Genomic DNA, 17,667 nt, shown 5'->3' with positions numbered 1-17,667 from the left:
AATATTATCACAGACTGTGAGCTGTTCCAAGTAAAGTTGCCTTTTGCAGTTGACTGATGGTGATTTTGTCAATGCCAATGATGTTCAAGTGGTGCTCCAGATGTTTTAGGATTGCACCCAAGGCACCTATTACTATTGGTACTATCTTTGCTTTCTTTTGCTACGACCGTTCTACTTCTATTTGTAGGTCCTTGTATTTTGTTATCTTTCTCTTATATTCTGCTGTCTCCAGGTATTGCAATGTCCACTATCCAGACTTTTTTGTCTTTCTTATCAACAGTTGTTAAGTCTGGGATGTTGTGTGGCAGGTGCTTGTGTGTTTGAATTCTAAAGTCCCAGAGCACTTTAGCTTCTTCATTTTCTATTATTTTGTCTGTTTTGTGCTCCCACCAGCTCTTGTCTGTAGGCAAATGGTATTTCTTGCAGATATCCCAGTGCACCATTGTTACTACTTTGTCATGCCATTGTTTGTAGTCAGTCTGTGCAATCTTCTTGCAGCAGCTAACTAGGTGGTCCACTGTTTCTTCAGCTTCTTTACAGAGGCGGCATTTGCTGTCTGTTGCTGTCTTCTCAATTCTGGCTTTGTATGCATTTGTTCTTAAGGCTTGGTCTTGTGCAGCCAGAATTAGCCCTTCTGTCTCTTTCTTCAACTTTCCTGCTCTTAGCCATTGCCAGGTCTTATTGTTATCTGTTTTGCCTGATAGCTTTTTTATGTACTGGCCATGTAATACTTTGCCTTGCTGTGTCTCTTTTCTGTTCTTCATTTGGTCTTTCTTACAGGCCAGTTTGGTCTCTTTGGTATTCAGTAAGCCTTCATGGTGTACCAGCTTCAGTGCATCTTCTTTATTGTCCTTCAGAGATTCTTCCAATGCCTTTTTTTCTTCTGCAGCTGTCTGGTGTACTTGCAGCATTCCACGCCCACCTATGCTCCTTGGCATATAGAGTCTGTCAATGCTGCTGCATGGATGAAGGGCATGATTCATTGTCATTATATTTCTGGTTTTCCTATCCAGGGCTTTTAGTTCAGCTTGAGTCCAGTCCACTATTCCAGCTGTATATCTAATGACTAGAATTGCCTGGGTGTTAATTGCTTTGATGGTATTTCCACCATTGAGTTTGGACTTTGATTTCTTCACTCTTCTGATGTATTCACTACTAACCTTCTTCTTGACTTCAGTGTGCTTGATGTTGTCAGAGCCTGAAGGATACCCAGCTATTTGTAGTGATCTTCTTCATCCACACTCTTGATGTTATTTCCATTGGACATCTTGTTTCCTTCAGTTTTCACTATTTTCCCCCTGTTGATGGTAAGGGTGGCAACATTTGTCCAGTCCAAACTCCATTGCAATATCTTGGCTGTATATTTGGACAGTGTTGAGCAGCAATTCCATTTCAGATGGACTTCATCTTGTTGTTGTTGTTGCTGTTGTCATTATTATTTGTATGCTGCCTGACTCTCAATGACTCTGAGTGGCTCACGAGAATCAAACAAAGAAATTACAATAAAATCAATAAAATACAGAAGATGGCAAGCAGGATGAAGAGAGGGGTCTCACTCTCCCTCACCAAAAGCCTGGATAAAGAGCCAGATCTTCACTGCTCTTCAGATCTGCATATGTCATCCAAAAATAATGCCTTTCCTTACCTGGTATATAACAACTGAACAACTGAGTTCGGATTTTAATGATTCTATATAAATTTAACTTTTCTCTATTTTGCTCAAAAAACTAAGATTATAGAGAGAACAGATCACATTAAACTACAAGTAGAATCTAGACAACATTAAGAATAAAACAGGCTGGCCTGCAAAAATACTCATTGTCATTGGTAGAGCTGAACTTTCTCTCCTTTTCCTCCATCACCTTGCAAAGTATCCCTGCTCCTCTTTGTTTTTTCTTTCCATCATGCTTGGCTGCACTTCTCTCCCTGTCGTTCCCCCCCCCCTCCCATCCAGGATACAGCCCTCCTCCTCCTTCTACCTGCTGCTTGGATCCATTTTTTTTTTTCCATCTCAGGATCCAGTTTTCCCCTGCCTGCCTTCCCAACCTAGCGTCCTGCCTTGTCCAACCCAAGACCTAGCCCAATTCCTCCCAGAATCCAGACTGACTTCATCTGTTATTTTTGTTGTTTCTGTTCCTATTGTTATTTCCATTACTTCAGAGCCATGGGCAATAAAGAAATACACTTCAGAAGTATAATCTGTGTCTGTGTGTGAAGGTAAATATGATTTACTTGACCACGGAGTTCACTGGGTGACTTTGGGCCAGTCACTGTCTCTCAGCCCAGCCTGTGTGGTGTTTGGGGGATAAACCAAGATGAGACTGCTATGTAAGCCATTTTGAGCTCTCAGAGAAAGTGTGGGATATAAATGCATAATCAATAAATATATTTTCCATATCATCTACTGGAAAACCTCTCTTTCCAAAGTGCCCCCCCTTTTTTAGAAAGTTCAACTATGATGTAAGAATCTCTTCCTTTTCTTCTTATCTCACCCATTCTTCCATCTCTCTTTTTTGGGAGCAGGAATGAAAAAGCAGATATAGTAAAGAAGCAATAGGAGATAAATTTTGTTCTGAAGGACAAAGATTAGAGATATAAAATATCTTTGGAAAATATAATACAAATTCTGATTCTAATTTAGCTTAAGTAAATTAGGTAAAGTATTATTCATTATTAGGTAAATAATGAAATATCTAGGAAAAAATAAGATAAGATTTTCCCACGTTCAACAGTAGAAAAAATAGGGCCAAATTCAAATAATATTTTAGAAGGATCTCCTTAACCTTCTTAAGTGCTCATCTTGATGCTTTAATAAAAAATACTTTTATTTATTTATCAAATGTATATACCCCAGTAATCTCCTAGAACTCCTGGTGGTAATAAATGTATTATTTATTAAAAATATTTCTATCCCACTTTAAGATGTGTGATCTTCATGAGGCACAGTCTATTCCTTTCCTTTTAATTCATTTGTGTCAAGAACCACGTAGCCTTGTGGGGTTACTGCTGGTGACCTGTGCTACATATTTGTTCTGTGGCATTCTAACCTACTTCTCATCCCAGTAAGAGCACTAAAGAGAACTAACATGCTTCTCAGCATTGAATGCTGGAATGGAAGTAAAAACAAGCTGGTAAAAGAAAGAAATGGAGGTAGCAAAATAACCTTGTCTACTGTCAATATGTAACTTGCATTACCTCTGTGAGAATGAAACTCTTTAAAAAAGGCTCTCCAGTCACACATTATATTTTCTATGATTTGTTCTGCTTATATTCTTTCATAATTAACGTGGAGAAATTGTCATCTAATAGATGGCAGCATTTGGAGTAACATTTTGATAGGGCAGTTTATCGTATTTCATTCAAGTCTGTATTTGTCTGCAAAGGCTGTGCCTATGAAATGAGACCATGACAACTGATGAGGCTACGAAGAAGGAAGGAGAGGTCCAAGCAGCAACTCTTGCTGAACAAGGCGAAGATATCACACCAAATAAAGATCGAGGAGTTCTGAAGGTGAGATTGTAGGAGAAGTTAATGTTCTTTTTCAAGCATAACAGTTTGGAAACATGCCAAGTCAAATGGCAGCACATTCACCCCCCACCCCTCATTACAATGATGCAGAGATTCTCTGCCATAAAGTTTTACATAAGCAAACAAAATGAGATAAGTACAGGATACTGTATAACACATTTACACCATTTTAAAAAGGCTAGATGTTTTGAGTGTTTCCAGAGGAATTAAGTAGCCCTTGAAAAATATGTATTTCAGTAATCTTACAGTTCTAATTTAGTCTTGTGATAAATGTGAAAAGGGGGGATTTAGCTAGATGTAAAAGCCACAATGACATAGAGGATTGGAGATGACTTTTCAGGTCCGAAACAGATACCATAGTTGAATACAGTGTAAAATAAAAGATCCAGTTTGGATACTACAGCAAAATATGCAGTTTCTTCTAGTGATCAGTACATGGCAGAATGCATTTTGCAGCATTCTCTATGATAAATGGAACAAACACCAAATCTCCCATATAATCAACAATAGATTATCTAGGACAGGGTAAGCCCACTGGCATCTCCAGGTGGGGCAAGGTGGGGGGGGGGTCAGAGTGATGAAAGCCAAGTTGTGGTGTTGAGATGCAAGACCCACCTCTTATCTACCTGCAGTGCAGTTGCATCCATGGCCAAAAGGGTAGAAGTTGTAGCACCACTTTAATGCTGCTTACATCAGAATAACAAAAAAAGAATGACAAAAGAAGTGTGGATGCCATGCTGATGCCTTTTAGATATTTTGGATTGTAACTCCTAAAATCCTTGACCATTAGCCATGTTGACTAGGACTTACGGTTCAAAATATTTGGCAGGTTTACCTCCTGATTTAGGTGCAAACTTTTTACAGATATGGGCAGCCAAGCAAAGGAATGAATATACAGTATATGAGAGTGTACCACAGCCTTAAGACGTTGGGACGAAGATATTTCATCCTATCCAGATCAAAGGATCTGTATCATGATTTCAGCTTTGTGTTTCAGTCAGTTGACCCTCATCCTGAGTCAGTGCACCAACACAAGTTTTGGCCTAGATGATAAAGAGTAATTTCAGTGACATCATGTGGGCTTTTTGTCTTATGATGTTCTGGTGAGATGGATATCCTTTCTCTTGTCACTTCAGCACGGTCTACTCATGTAATGGAATGAAATAGCATTTTAGTACCTCCCCTGTGTAAAAATATAGCACTTGAAGAAGATAAATTTATTTGAAAGTATGTGGATTCCACTCCTAACCATTATTGGTAATGTGGTTCACATTGTTTAAACAACATTGTCATGATAAAAACACAACAGCCACACACATTAATAAATATAAAAATTGGGATAAAAACCATAGTAGTCTGATGAGTATAAAACAGAGTTGAAAAAGAAAATAAATGGGAGCAGATGAATGGTCAGCAGAAGGGAGTTTCACAGGCAAAGTGCCACATTCAGAAAAATCTAGTCATGATCTCAGAGGGTTCAAACACTTTGCGGGACCTTGGCAGATCATTCTACCATTCTGCTGCTTCATGTAGTTCTGACCATTATATGCTAACAGCAGCTATTTGAGAGATTTGAGTTTATAATAAGCCCCTTGCCTTTTTTTTTTTTGTAGTTACTTGTAATGCATGCTGATGTAATGACTACCAAGTTTTTGTTTATCATTCAGTTCTCATTATGGATGATTGGCCAGGAATTGGTCACCCCTTGGAGTATTTTTTGTGCTGTGTGAATCAATGCTATATTGCAGAATTACACATTAAGAAGAACAAATTGAGTCATTACGAATGGGTACATTGGAAGTCATAGAATTTTCTGGGATGTAGTCCATATGTACTTCTTGCCTTATATTCTGATTATTGTTTTTCATCTATCTATTCTCATGTATATATGCAGAATATGAAACTAAAAATCCATGCATTTGACTAATATGGAAGAAACTTTAGAATTGATCACCTGATAAACTCCTCTCAACTTCACTTTTCATATCCTAATTCTAGATTGTGAAGAGACCAGGGAATAAGGATGAATCTCCTATGATTGGAGACAAAGTTTATGTCCATTACAAAGGAAAACTGGCCAATGGAAAAAAGTTTGATTCCAGCCGTGAGAGGAATGAGCCATTTATCTTCAGCCTGGGCAAAGGTAAAGAGTGGAAAAGGTGGAGAAAGGTAAAGAGAGCCTTAGGGATATGAATGGATTTTTTCCAACTAAATTACAATGTATGTGTATATGATCCTGTTTTCAGAAAGACTGTAAGAGCAAACAGAGAAAACTCCAAGAATTAGCAGATATGTGGATCTGTCACTACTGGGCAAATCAGGCCCTCCGTGTTTTTTTTCTTCATAATATTACTATGAAATGCTGACCTTAGCTTGCAATGCTATTTCTGGATGCACTGAAGATGCAAACATTACAAAATGGTTTAACTCTTATTCCCACCACAATCTGGGAAACTTGAAAATTATATTTCTGTCATAAGATTAGGGACCTTTTAAAGGAAAATTCTGCATATGTGCATTTATAAATGTTCAAGTCTTTGGTTTCTTGAAGGGAGTTATTATACTAATTTGCCCTAATAGTTTAGATTTCTAGGGTAGATTTGCCCTTAGCAGTTCTTGTGAAAATGGGATATATTACTGCGCTATGACTTCTATAATTCAGAAAGTATGCCTGCAATATTTAATATATAATTGAAAAAGATGTTTTCTAATGTTTTTGTGCAAGCATGAGTAGTTATTTGTCATTCTTGCAAAACATATATGCTCACTCCCTTCTTTTTCCAGTCAGGGACTAAATTTCCAGTTCACCATCAAGGCTCACACAGGGCTTGCTTTGTTTGTAAACATTAAGAATTATCAGATGGGGGAATCTTCATCCACCCATTGTGCAGCTGCCAGCTTTTTGTAGGTTTATAAATATTTTTGAAGCAAGCCTGGAGTTTTCAGATGTGAATAAAATTTACATGATTAGTAACCTCATGTGATGTATCTGTTACTGATTATGGGTGGGGAATCAGATGCTTGACCTTTCTTCCTGACATACTAGTTTTGTATATGCTTTTTTGTTTTGGCAGAACATAAAAATATGTATTTCCATTTCCCATCAGTTACAATCTGAAATGGCGCAATAAAAAAATACATGCGTTATATGAGGGTGCGTATCACTGTTTATTTTGACTGTGGAAAAATACTTTGGGTAATGGCAATACTGTATCTTTTCAATTTGGTTTTAGAAAAAAGGCAGATCTTATAATTCTGACAGAGTAAGATTCTCAGTCATCTGAGGAATTTTGGCATAGTTGCCAAGCAGCATGATTGCATAGCTGTGAAGGAAGACAAGCTCATTGTTCAACCTATGTGAATGTGTAAAGCTGCATTATAATGAATCATGGCCATCTAAGCATTGGAGCACATCTAGCTCTGATCTGAATAAAATGGACTGTCCAAAGTCATTCTCAGGATCTATTTTCAGCCGTAGCACTTCTAGAGGTTTTCATCAGACCTTCTACAGTTAACGCACATAACTGAAAATGTGTTCAGCACTGGAAAGAAACAAAAAATTAAAATAAATACAGTCAAATAGTTGCTAAATTTTAAAACTAAGACAGCAGGTTTAAAAAGTAGAATGCATGGTATCTGCTACAATGGCTTCCACTATCAGAATGGGAAAAGGCTATTTCTTTCAGCCTGTCATACATCAACAACAGTGCTCTGGAGCAGATTTTGAATGTGCAAGGAGAACCTGGGCGAGAAAAGAAGAATACATCCTGCTGTTTCCATTCATATGAAAATGATTCTGCCCTAATTCCTGGACACTGGGGATGCTTTCAGGTTATCAAGACATGGTTCCATTGAAATCTTCCTCTTTCTTTTTCTGATGTGTCAAAATGTAGTAAAACAACATAGTTATTAATTGTGGTTTTTTAAAAAAACTGATTAAACTCTATAGGGGAACTTTAACTGTGGTAGCCTTTTCAAATTTCTTTTTGTGAAAGATAATACTTAGATAAGTAGTTATGTATGTCTGTAATAACAAAAAGAAAACATTTTGAACACTAGCTTTTGTGGTTTATAATTGGCAGTTTATAAAACTGAAAGTACTAAAGCTGAATTTCTTTCAACAGCAATGAGATCTTTGCTTCTTGGCAAACGTACAAAGGCTTGATAAAACTGTGTGCTTATTATGTATGGATCTATACTTTCCAGTGTGTAAGTTTTGTAATACACTTTTGTGCCTTTGAAAATGGATGCATTATTCATTCTCGGTGAAGAGATGGAATTCCACTGAGCCATGAAACTATCAAGTTCATACTTACATTTTATACTATAAGACAGACTAGCAGTTTTCATGCTTAGTTTAGTTTAGTATTTTAAATAATTAATTATTGCTTGCACAAATCATATTTTCCTATATTTGGATAATATAGGATACTGATTTGTTCATAAGCAAAAGCCACATGTAGCAGACTATGGGAAGGCCTTGGGGGTCAGGAGAAAGAGCCGCTACCAAGACAGTGGTCAGATAAAATAAACCTGAGTCCAGGGCACAACTGTAGCCTGAGAAAAAGATTCATGCCATGTGCTTTCCTTATGGTTAAAGGAAAGATGAACAATGAGATTAAGGGCTGATCTGCACTTCTTGCATGTCCCAGTTAGAGGAGAGGCCACCCACCGCTTGGGGAGGACAAGAACAGATCACATTGTTTTCAGCCATCTTAGGCTCCTAGGAAGGTGACCTCCACCTGACTTTCTCTGCTTTCCATCAAAAGTAATTGTTTTTCCTTCTTCTCTGCTACAAGTGAAACAATCCACTCTTTCTGCTGTGCTTCACTCTCTTACACAAATGCCTCTTTTCCAATTGGCTGTTCTTTACTTTGATGGGCATCATGCCCTTCCCTACCCCTACCCCCACTCCTGCTCTCTGCCTTTGCCTTTGCCTGCCATTTTGCACTGGGCTGCCTGCCAGTAAACACCTTTCTTTCCAGGTTGAGTAGTAGAACATTGAAATGCTGGCTATGCCTTTTTTAATATTTTGCTATTGTTTGAACAGGTTTAGCAGAGAACCAATGAAATACCAGATTTTTCTTTGTTTTTGTTTTTTCTTTTAACTAGACAGAAGTGATGAGTTCTGCCAAGTTTCCCTTTCTAGCCTAAGTAACAGGGAGAAGTGTAAAACTGGGGCAGGGGGGTGGAATGTTCACTCATCCTCAAAACCCATGGCCAGAGAAGAGAAAGCAATTAGCACTTGCTTTCCTGGCATGGGTGGGAATAGAAAGAAGTAGGGAAAAAGATAATCAGGGATCAAGCTGACCATAGTCTGGACAGAATACTGTATGTGGCTGTCACTGTGGCCAAAGTGCAGGAAGGAATTGAAACCTAGAAAGGGATTTCTTAAGCTGGCTTCCTTTCCAGCCAGTTCACACACACAAGACAAGCAGCTTCAGTGCAGAAAAGCCATATGACTTCTGCAGATGATGCTAAGCTTCAATATAGTGTAACGTCTGAATTCGATGGTTGTGCAGAACTTCCTTGCTGAAATCATTGCCATCTCAATGAGCACTCTACAGTTTATTTAAACTGTCAGATAAAAATGTGTTTTAGACATAGTTTAAAGCTTAGTATGGTACACTATTTTATCATTTGAGCATTACTTTGCATATTTCTAAATGATTCAAGAAAAGCTTACTGAACAAAATTATTAAATTGAAATCTTTCTTTTAGGTCAGGTAATCAAGGCATGGGATATTGGGGTTGCCACCATGAAAAGAGGAGAGATCTGCCACTTGCTATGTAAGCCAGAATATGCATATGGTTCTGCTGGTAGTGTCCCAAAGATCCCCTCAAATGCAACCCTCTTTTTTGAAGTAAGTTTATAAAATATGTTTTATTTTTATTTATTACGCATATTTAAATTCCACTCATGGTTCTAAAAAAAGTTAACTACAGTAAAATACATATATATATAAAAATGTAAATTATACTTTTATATAATTAGTAACTCTGTTTACTAAGTAATTAATTTGTGAGTTATCAATAAAACCAATAAAATTCACATTTGTTTTTCCTACTCTGGGAAAATGTATGTGCAGAAGGTCATCAGGGTATTTTTAAAAAGTTAAAGTCTGGAGGCAATCCCATTTTACACATAAGATGAGGCATGAAGAAGTGGAGGCAATGCTTATCAAATTTGCAAATGAGAGAACATTAGGTGGACAGCTAATACCCTACCTTGAAAGGTGAGAAGTGGACTGAAAGTAACAGTATTAAATTTAACAGAGATATATGCAAAATTCTTAATTTAAGGAAACAAAAATCAAATGCACAGATATAGAATGTTAGATGCTTGCCTTGATAACAATAATTGCAAAATTACCTTGGCATAGTAGTTGATTGCTGATTGAATATGAGCCAGCAGTGTGATGTGGCTGCAAGGAAGGCAAATGCAATTTTAGATTGCAACAACAGAAATATAATTTCTGAGATGAAACAAGTTCTTTAAAAAAATATTGAGGAACAGAAAACTGATTTTTCATTCAGAGGATAAAAAACTAACTTGGACCAGTTATTCATGCTAGATAGCTTTACATCTACAGAACTTTTAGAAGAAGTTTGATTATTATTTTCTTTAAAACAGATAATCTTATACCTAAAAGTACGAAAATACTTTTCATTCACATAAATCTTGTAAATATTGCTAACAAATGAATCAAAACTTGATCTGTTGTCACCTTTCAAACTTTTGTAAAGTAACAGATGTTAGCCACAAAATTATTTTCAGTCCACAAAAACACTTCCAAAATTGTTAAAAGGGTTGCCAATAAAAATATGTTACCTTCCCAGGAACAAACATTATGAGTTTCTTATCTTGGATTAGTCTTGTGATTTTTATTCAACTATAAAATTTCTGTTAATGTCCTATAAAAACTATGAGACAAATTTACAGTAGTGGGAAGTCTAATTAATTGGCATAAATTATGCCCCCAACAAATATATGTTAGAACTGTGAACTGTTTAGCTACCTGATATATTCATCTAAGCAGCATGTCAGTGCTTCAGATACTGTGTTGCAGGGGCAAAATTGTAACAGGCTTGAAAAAAATCATGCCCTTGTCCTTTAAATAACATAACTGTTGGAAATGTATGGTATCATTTAAATGCTGTTTAGACAGCCAGGGACTCCAAACCAATTCTGCATAATCAGACAAGCAACTGGGAAACAGACCGAGACAGGGATGTGGAGGGCCATCCCCGAAGCTGCATTGCACAGAGCCTGAGGAATGCAATGATTTTGCTCAGAAATTTGCTATCTCTGCAAGGCTTAGTGAATAAGGAATCAGCGAAATGTACGCAAACATTTTTTTAAAAGTAGTTAAAATAAAGTCTCCTTTAAATCAAATTCCAACTCCTGGTGAGTTCATTGATATATCAATATTGTTTTCTCAGCAACAATGTGGGAGTAGTTTGCAATTGTTTTTTATGTGGTGTTTTTCTGGCTTAAATTCTGCTCTACAGCCCTGAATTTTTTGGTAGCCTCCCATCCAACGTACCTAGCACTTTAAGACCAGTCAGGTTTGGCTAGGTGCTGATACCTAGCTGGGCTTAATATGAAAACAAAAACAAAAAATCTTCCTAAAGTTGGGAGAATAGTATTTCTAAATGAAGTTTATTTAACTTTGACATATCATTGGTTCTAATAAAATCTAGCGTAATGCTGATTCCCATGATTACTCTGGTTATAATGCCTGGTAAATCCGTTGGAATATTCCTTCTGAGAAGATACAACAGCTGAACTAAATACTTCATATATCCTTTTTCTTATAAATATAGAGGAAAGCAAGCTCACTGGAAGAGTTATTATATGGATTTGTCTTTAGATATTATGCATCTGTGTCTTGTCAGTACGCTTTTATGTAATGGAAATTACATTGTTTAAAGTTTGAGCTGTTTATTTGTTCATCTAGATTGAACTGCTTGATTTCAAAGGGGAGGATTTATTTGATAATGGAGGCATCATTCGTAGAATCAAGCAGAAAGGAGAAGGATATTCCAACCCCAATGAAGGAGCAGCTGTACAGAGTAAGTGTCTACTTCAGCCTGTATAAATTACAGAGGTCATTGCACAGAGTAGTTGTATTGTCTTTCTAAAGTACAGTATAATAATAAAAGTAGAAGCCACGGCAATGTTCTGATAAGCCCCTCTTTCTCTCCCTCCTGCCCCCCTTGGTAATATATGGGTAAAATTTCTGACTTGTAATCTGTCATATAGAGAAAATAAAGGTGGGTATTCTGTTTCCCCCTCTGTGTGTATGTGTGTACATGTTAAAATAAAATATTAAAAAGAGAGGTTATCCATTGAGGCAGAAGTTTGCGGATACATCATCTCAGTTAGGAGTAATAATAATATTGAGTTGCACGTTCTCTCTTCCTCTGGTTTTGGATACAACCCTATAGTATATCAACCCTAAATTCTACAATAGTCTCTAAAAGAAACTAAGTATATACTTGCAAGTTACGTATTTTCTGGATTTTTTTATGCTAGATATGAATTCCTCAGAAAATAAGATTCTAATATTGCATATGCTATTCTAATAGTGTCCTTTATCATTCCCACCATTAAGGCTTGTTTGGTTTCTTTGTGATTATGATTGCAAGCTTACTGTATTTTAATTAATATGTTTTCTTCCTGTTCATATAATGCACAAGTGTATTGCTAGACATATTTATAGATATCTTACATTGTTTGTTTGCTTACTCTTCTAGAATGTCCAGTAGCCAGAAATCACTTGTTTGAGATGGGTGGCTATACAAATTGAATAAATAAAGAAATAAAAATAAAGAAACTACATTTCTTTGGGCAGTATACAAATCCACTGATACATAATAATTTTTTTTTTTTAATAATATATAAACCAATGAAAAGTACAGGGCAGCCACCTGTTAATCTTTTCCATTAATTGAGAGAACAGCTACTTCATCTTCCTCATCTTGCTTTATTATTGATGAGGCTTATGAGAAATAGGGGCTAAACTCAGTGGAATCATTTCAAATGTATATCTAGAAGATAAGATCCAGGCATAGTAGCATAGGTTAGTTGAATCTTTTAATACGCTTTTCTTTCTAGCAAGCTGGGCATTCCCAGGGCTTCTCTTCTCCCATGGGAAAAAAAAGTTGGGAAATGTAGTCTCCTTTTTTATAAACTTGTTCTTTGAATTATAATGAATTATTAGGTAACAGATTATTGACTTGAGGAAGAATAATATTCTGATGATAATGTAGGGTAGCATTCTTCATCCCTTATGTTAGAGTATCTAGATGGCATTGATGTCAACAGGTTTCATGCCTGGTGAGAGCAGCTCAGTGCATGGTATTTGTCCTTCATGCTCATCATGCTGTGCTTCTAATGACTGAATCACCCAGGACAGAAGCATTGACAGACATGTCCTTGTCAGAGGAAGATGGCTGTAGTTTGTCTCCCAAGGAATGAGCCTACTTCCAAAGATAATTTTATGTTTCCTTAGACTGATATCCTTTCTCTGTAACAGCAGCAGAACTGTCAGATTGAGTCTGGGATGCTCCTATCACATCTTAAAAGTTTTAAGTGTTTCTTTCTTTCTGCCTTTCTCAGCTTCTGCTGATCAGCTCCCTGGAGCTCATTACATGTGCACACACCTACAACTGGCAAGATGTTGTGCTTCCACACCCTTGCTAGCTTTCTACTTTTTTGGGTAGTTTTTAAAAATTGATTTATCTGGAAATAAATTACTGGAGGAAGAAGAGGTTATGTTGACTGTCTGTCCTCCATGCAGTTACTAAACCTTTCCCCCCTCCTCCCCCTTCGCTTTCTTTCCTGATCGTGTGGGCTTTTAATCCTGTAGGGCTGGAGTTCTGTTCATGCCTATTCTAATTCCCTGTTTGTTCTGTCATTCGTTTTTTCTGGCTTGCCAATTCAGAGGGACATATAAGTGGTATTGTTACCACATCTTCTGTCCCTAGTTTGCATCTGCATAGTCAAAAACTGTGATGATAATCCTAAAAATAGTTTTTAAAAAAAGATTTTTTAATCCCGCCTTTATTATTTTTATAAATAACTTAAGGCAGTGAACATGACTAATATTCCTTCCTCCTCTTATTTTCCCAACAGCAACAACCCTGTGAGGTGGGTTGGGCTGAGAGAGAGTGACTGGTCCAGAGTCACCCAGCCGGCTTTCATGCGTAAGGCGGGACTAGAATTTAGAGTCTCCTGGTTTCTAGCCTGGTGCCTTAACCACTAGACCAAACTGGCTAATTTAATTTAATAATTTAAATTAAATTATTAAATTTAGTAATTTAAGTAGTTGTGAGTGGTATGGAAATAAGATGTTCAGAAGAAAGTAAATGTCTGTTATTATCCTCTGTTCTAGGAGATAAACATCTTTGGATTGAGAGCCCATTTCAGATTTCTTGTCAACTGTAGTGAAGTGGAAATGTGTTGATTGATTTAATATGAATATAGGAGGTTGGCAGAAAACCAAAAAAGTTATGATTATATTTTGAAGACAAGCAGGTGGTAAAACATCCACAACCCTGATTAACTGATAGTATTTCTGCTGAGTTGTAGTAAAGCCCAGCATTAGTTAGGAAGCTAATTCAGAGATTCCTGACATTACTAAAATTAGAATATGCATGTAGTTGTGTTAAAATCTTAGGACAGGATTTATGTAGACAACCTTATTAACTTGAATGATACGGCATATTTCACAGCTGTGCTTCCTAAAACACAGATTATGCTTGGATATTTGCATTTCAAGTTACTGTGCAGCCCTCTGCTGTTTTAATCAAGTTGTACAAATTGCTGTCAGTGCACAGAGTTCATGTGCCAGCCACATTAAGAACACAATGTTCTGTGCTCTTCAAAACAAAATTGCTCTAGGCACAGAGAGAACAATAAGTCAACTCAACAGCTGAACTGATGTTCCCTAGTCTGGCTGGAATTTCTTACTGTGCAATCCAAGTGTAATTCTACCCAAGTGATCTCTTTCAGATAGTATTTAAGTAAGCTTTGATAATCATGTTATGGAATTATTTCCTGTACTATATTTACACAATTCATGCAGAATGATTCTATTAAAGAGCGAACTTAGGTGGTTAAGCGTTGTTGGCATGGAAGAGAAATGGGACCACCCAAAAATTAATATATACCTAATATATTTATATAATAATTTTGAAGTGTGTACATTAAACTTTTTTCTAACTACAATCCGCCCCCACCCCCTGATAAAGATACTGAGTGGAAGCTATAAAGTTAACAAAATATTGCAAGAGCTCATTTTATTATCTGGAAAAGGGGCTTCAAAGTTCACACTGAATGCCAAAGAAAGGAACTCTTATCTTTTGCTGCTATGTTTTAAATTAGGATGACATGCTATTGCCCAGTCACAGTTATTCAAAATATTTTGGTTTTTTTGTTATTTTCAATGGACAGCTCATATCAGTTCTACAAAACAATAATGTGTGGTGATACATTACAGTAGGAAAATTGTTATACATAATATATGCTCAAAAATATATCTGGAAAATAGAAATGTCTTTAAAATAACAGATCAGGATCTTCGGAAACTGCCTGTGTACACAGGGAGCTAATTAATTTAAAGCAGATACATGTCTACTGGACAAATGTATCACAGCGCATAAGGTGATGCCATAGTACTTCTGATCCATTAGTCCCAGTGACGTGGCCACTAACAACTTCAGTACTACAAGACTTCCATGTATCACCGTAGACAAGTTTCATGTTCACTTAGGCCACTCATAACATACTTTGGAGAATAATACACACTACACAATACCTAGAATCCTTGAATAGGATACCTACAAAGAAGATTCACATTGCTCAAGACTCTTAGAGGAGAAAATGCTATGTGGATTTCTTTTTGTATGTTTTTGCAAAAGACAAACAATCATTACCAGCAATTGGAGAGTCATAGGACAGGGCTTGGAAAGTGGCAAAAAGTGTTGTTTCGGAGACATAAAGAGAAAGCTCCTAGAATTCAGATCCACGCTATGGTCCTCTTCCTGTTTTATTACCAAACAGTATAGGCATTTTTGCTATGTTCCTCCATATATCTTTGTCTTCCTATGTTCCCATTAATATGCAGTAGTCACTATATCTATTAATAGAAAGCAGGTCAAAACTCAAAAGATTGTCAAATGGGAAGAAAAACGTAGCATATACTCTTATAGACTGTGTATTAATAATAATGGAATGAAGCTCACATTTCAAAAGGACTTGAGCTCTGTTTATGTGAACAAAATCTCTGGTGGAAAGTGGTTTTGAACTCCCATCCAACTTTATTTTGTAGTATTTTATGCTAAGTTTCTGGCATCTCGTTACATTTCAACTTTTGCATGATATGCATGCTTGATGATCCACAGATACCTAAACTTAATGTTGGCTTCCAGTGCAAAAGGCTTTTAAGAAGAGAGGGTTGTTTTGTTTTACATTTGTTTTATATTTATATTGGCAATTGTTTTTATTAGGGCATCAAATACTGACTTCAGTATGAGAAGGCCAAGGGTTAGAAATTACAAGGAAGAAGCAAAGGATTACTAGGGTTCAGCTGATTTCTCTGTGGGATACAAATACAAGACGTTGTAGTGCCTTAAAGACAAATAAAAGTACTGTAAATGTTAATGGACTAGAATCCTCTTCATGAAATGCATGAAGCGTTTCCTAAGCCAGCAAATTTGTCAGGAGGAAGGATGGGCATTGTAAGTAATGCAAACAAAGAGAAATAAAATGAAAAAATACTCAATGTATGTAAAATTAATTCAGGGACCAGTCAGAAAGCATTGTTAATGATAATTCAAACATCATGGCATTAGTAAGCTAAAGAACAGAGTAAAAATCCATTACCTCAATTCAAACCATGCTGATTGACTTGAATTTTTTGTTTATGTGGGATAGCTGCCTTGAACACGATTTGTAGGTTGAAAAGTATGGAATAAACTGGAAATACAAATATTACATTGACTGATGGGCAGTTGAACAAATTTTTGATAACATGCTAGGCAGTTGGAACAGTGTTGCCTGAATAGATATAATTCTGGATTTGTTTGCAGAATCTAGTCTGTAGACTAATCTTTAGTCTAGACTTAATATGTGGCCTGGTTTTGGTGGTAAGTTAGGGCAGAATTTGGGTAGAGGTAGGCAGTTGGTGTCTTGGGCACTGGAATGACCCCAGGCATTCCCTCTGATGCCCATCATACCCCTGTCTATATTGCTTTCTAAATGTTTTTTAAAGAGATGGCATGCTGGCAAAATAAATAAATAAATCATCCTCTAGTATCATATTTATTTGTACCTACAAAAGTCCCAGTAGAATGGTAGAATGTACCCTGAGGAAGGGAATAGCACACCTGTTAGTAAATGAAAATTTTATGACTGGCCAAGGTTACCATTTTATGGATAGGTAAGTCTCCTATGGCGACCAAGCCCTGAGTGCACCCATTACGTGATTGCAGTATTCCTAATGTTCTTCCATTATAGAACACTCCATAAGTTAATAGTTACTATGTTTACTTTACGTAAGCTTTAATCAATATTGACAATATGTCATGCCAGTGTGTCATTCTTTGCAGTCACTGAGAGACATCTGGCCCATTTTTATATTCCAGTTATTGGCTTAGAATGAATACAGGTCTCATTCTTCGAGTAACTTAACACTCCCAATTTCTTCTCTTCCATCCAAAACAGGAATGGGCAGAATTTTGGGACTGGTGGATTACACTGAGTCCTTTGGAGACTGCAGCAGAGGTGGAAAGGGTTGGTGAGAGAGGTCATGCCCAGTCATTCTCACACATATATAACTGCCAGTTCCTACATATGCATATATATCTACATAACGTCTGTCAACAATAATCTGGCTCAGCCTTCCCTACTTGGATGCCTTCCAATTATTATTATTATTGTTTTTTGGCAACATTACAGAAGTGTTTTACCATTGCCTTCTTCCGTGAATTGTTTTCAACTTCCCAGTCTAGCCTATAGCCTTGGTGTTTCCATGATAGTCTTTCAATCAGTTCCTAATCAAGTCTAACCCTCCTTAACTTTAACGATCAGTGAAAGCCAGGATTCTCAACCACATAATTCCTTGTTACTAA

At 36.7% G+C, this 17,667-nt stretch overlaps 1 protein-coding gene across 4 annotated transcripts in view; it reads left to right on the top strand.

Annotated features, from left to right (window-relative positions):
* FKBP5 (FKBP prolyl isomerase 5) overlaps positions 1-17,667 on the top strand; it is a 49,911-nt gene that overhangs the window by 17,042 nt on the left and 15,202 nt on the right. For 3 of the 4 annotated variants that reach the window (XM_007426572.3, XM_007426573.3, XM_088154278.1), the window contains 4 exons: positions 3,384-3,510; positions 5,527-5,671; positions 9,250-9,392; positions 11,490-11,604. In XM_007426572.3, the coding sequence (XP_007426634.1) occupies positions 3,406-3,510; positions 5,527-5,671; positions 9,250-9,392; positions 11,490-11,604 (508 nt within the window). In that variant the 5' untranslated portion in view covers positions 3,384-3,405. Of the gene's footprint in view, positions 1-3,383; positions 3,511-5,526; positions 5,672-7,652; positions 7,738-9,249; positions 9,393-11,489; positions 11,605-17,667 lie in introns of those variants that run through there. The other variant, XM_025165646.2, reaches the window with a different exon arrangement.

Source organism: Python bivittatus, unplaced genomic scaffold (assembly GCF_059951505.1).
Source record: "Python bivittatus isolate LINGU-HERP-01145 unplaced genomic scaffold, Pbiv_v1 ctg000700_np1212, whole genome shotgun sequence".
Lineage (NCBI taxonomy): Eukaryota > Metazoa > Chordata > Lepidosauria > Squamata > Pythonidae > Python > Python bivittatus.
This window is presented reverse-complemented; position numbering and strand designations above follow the sequence as displayed.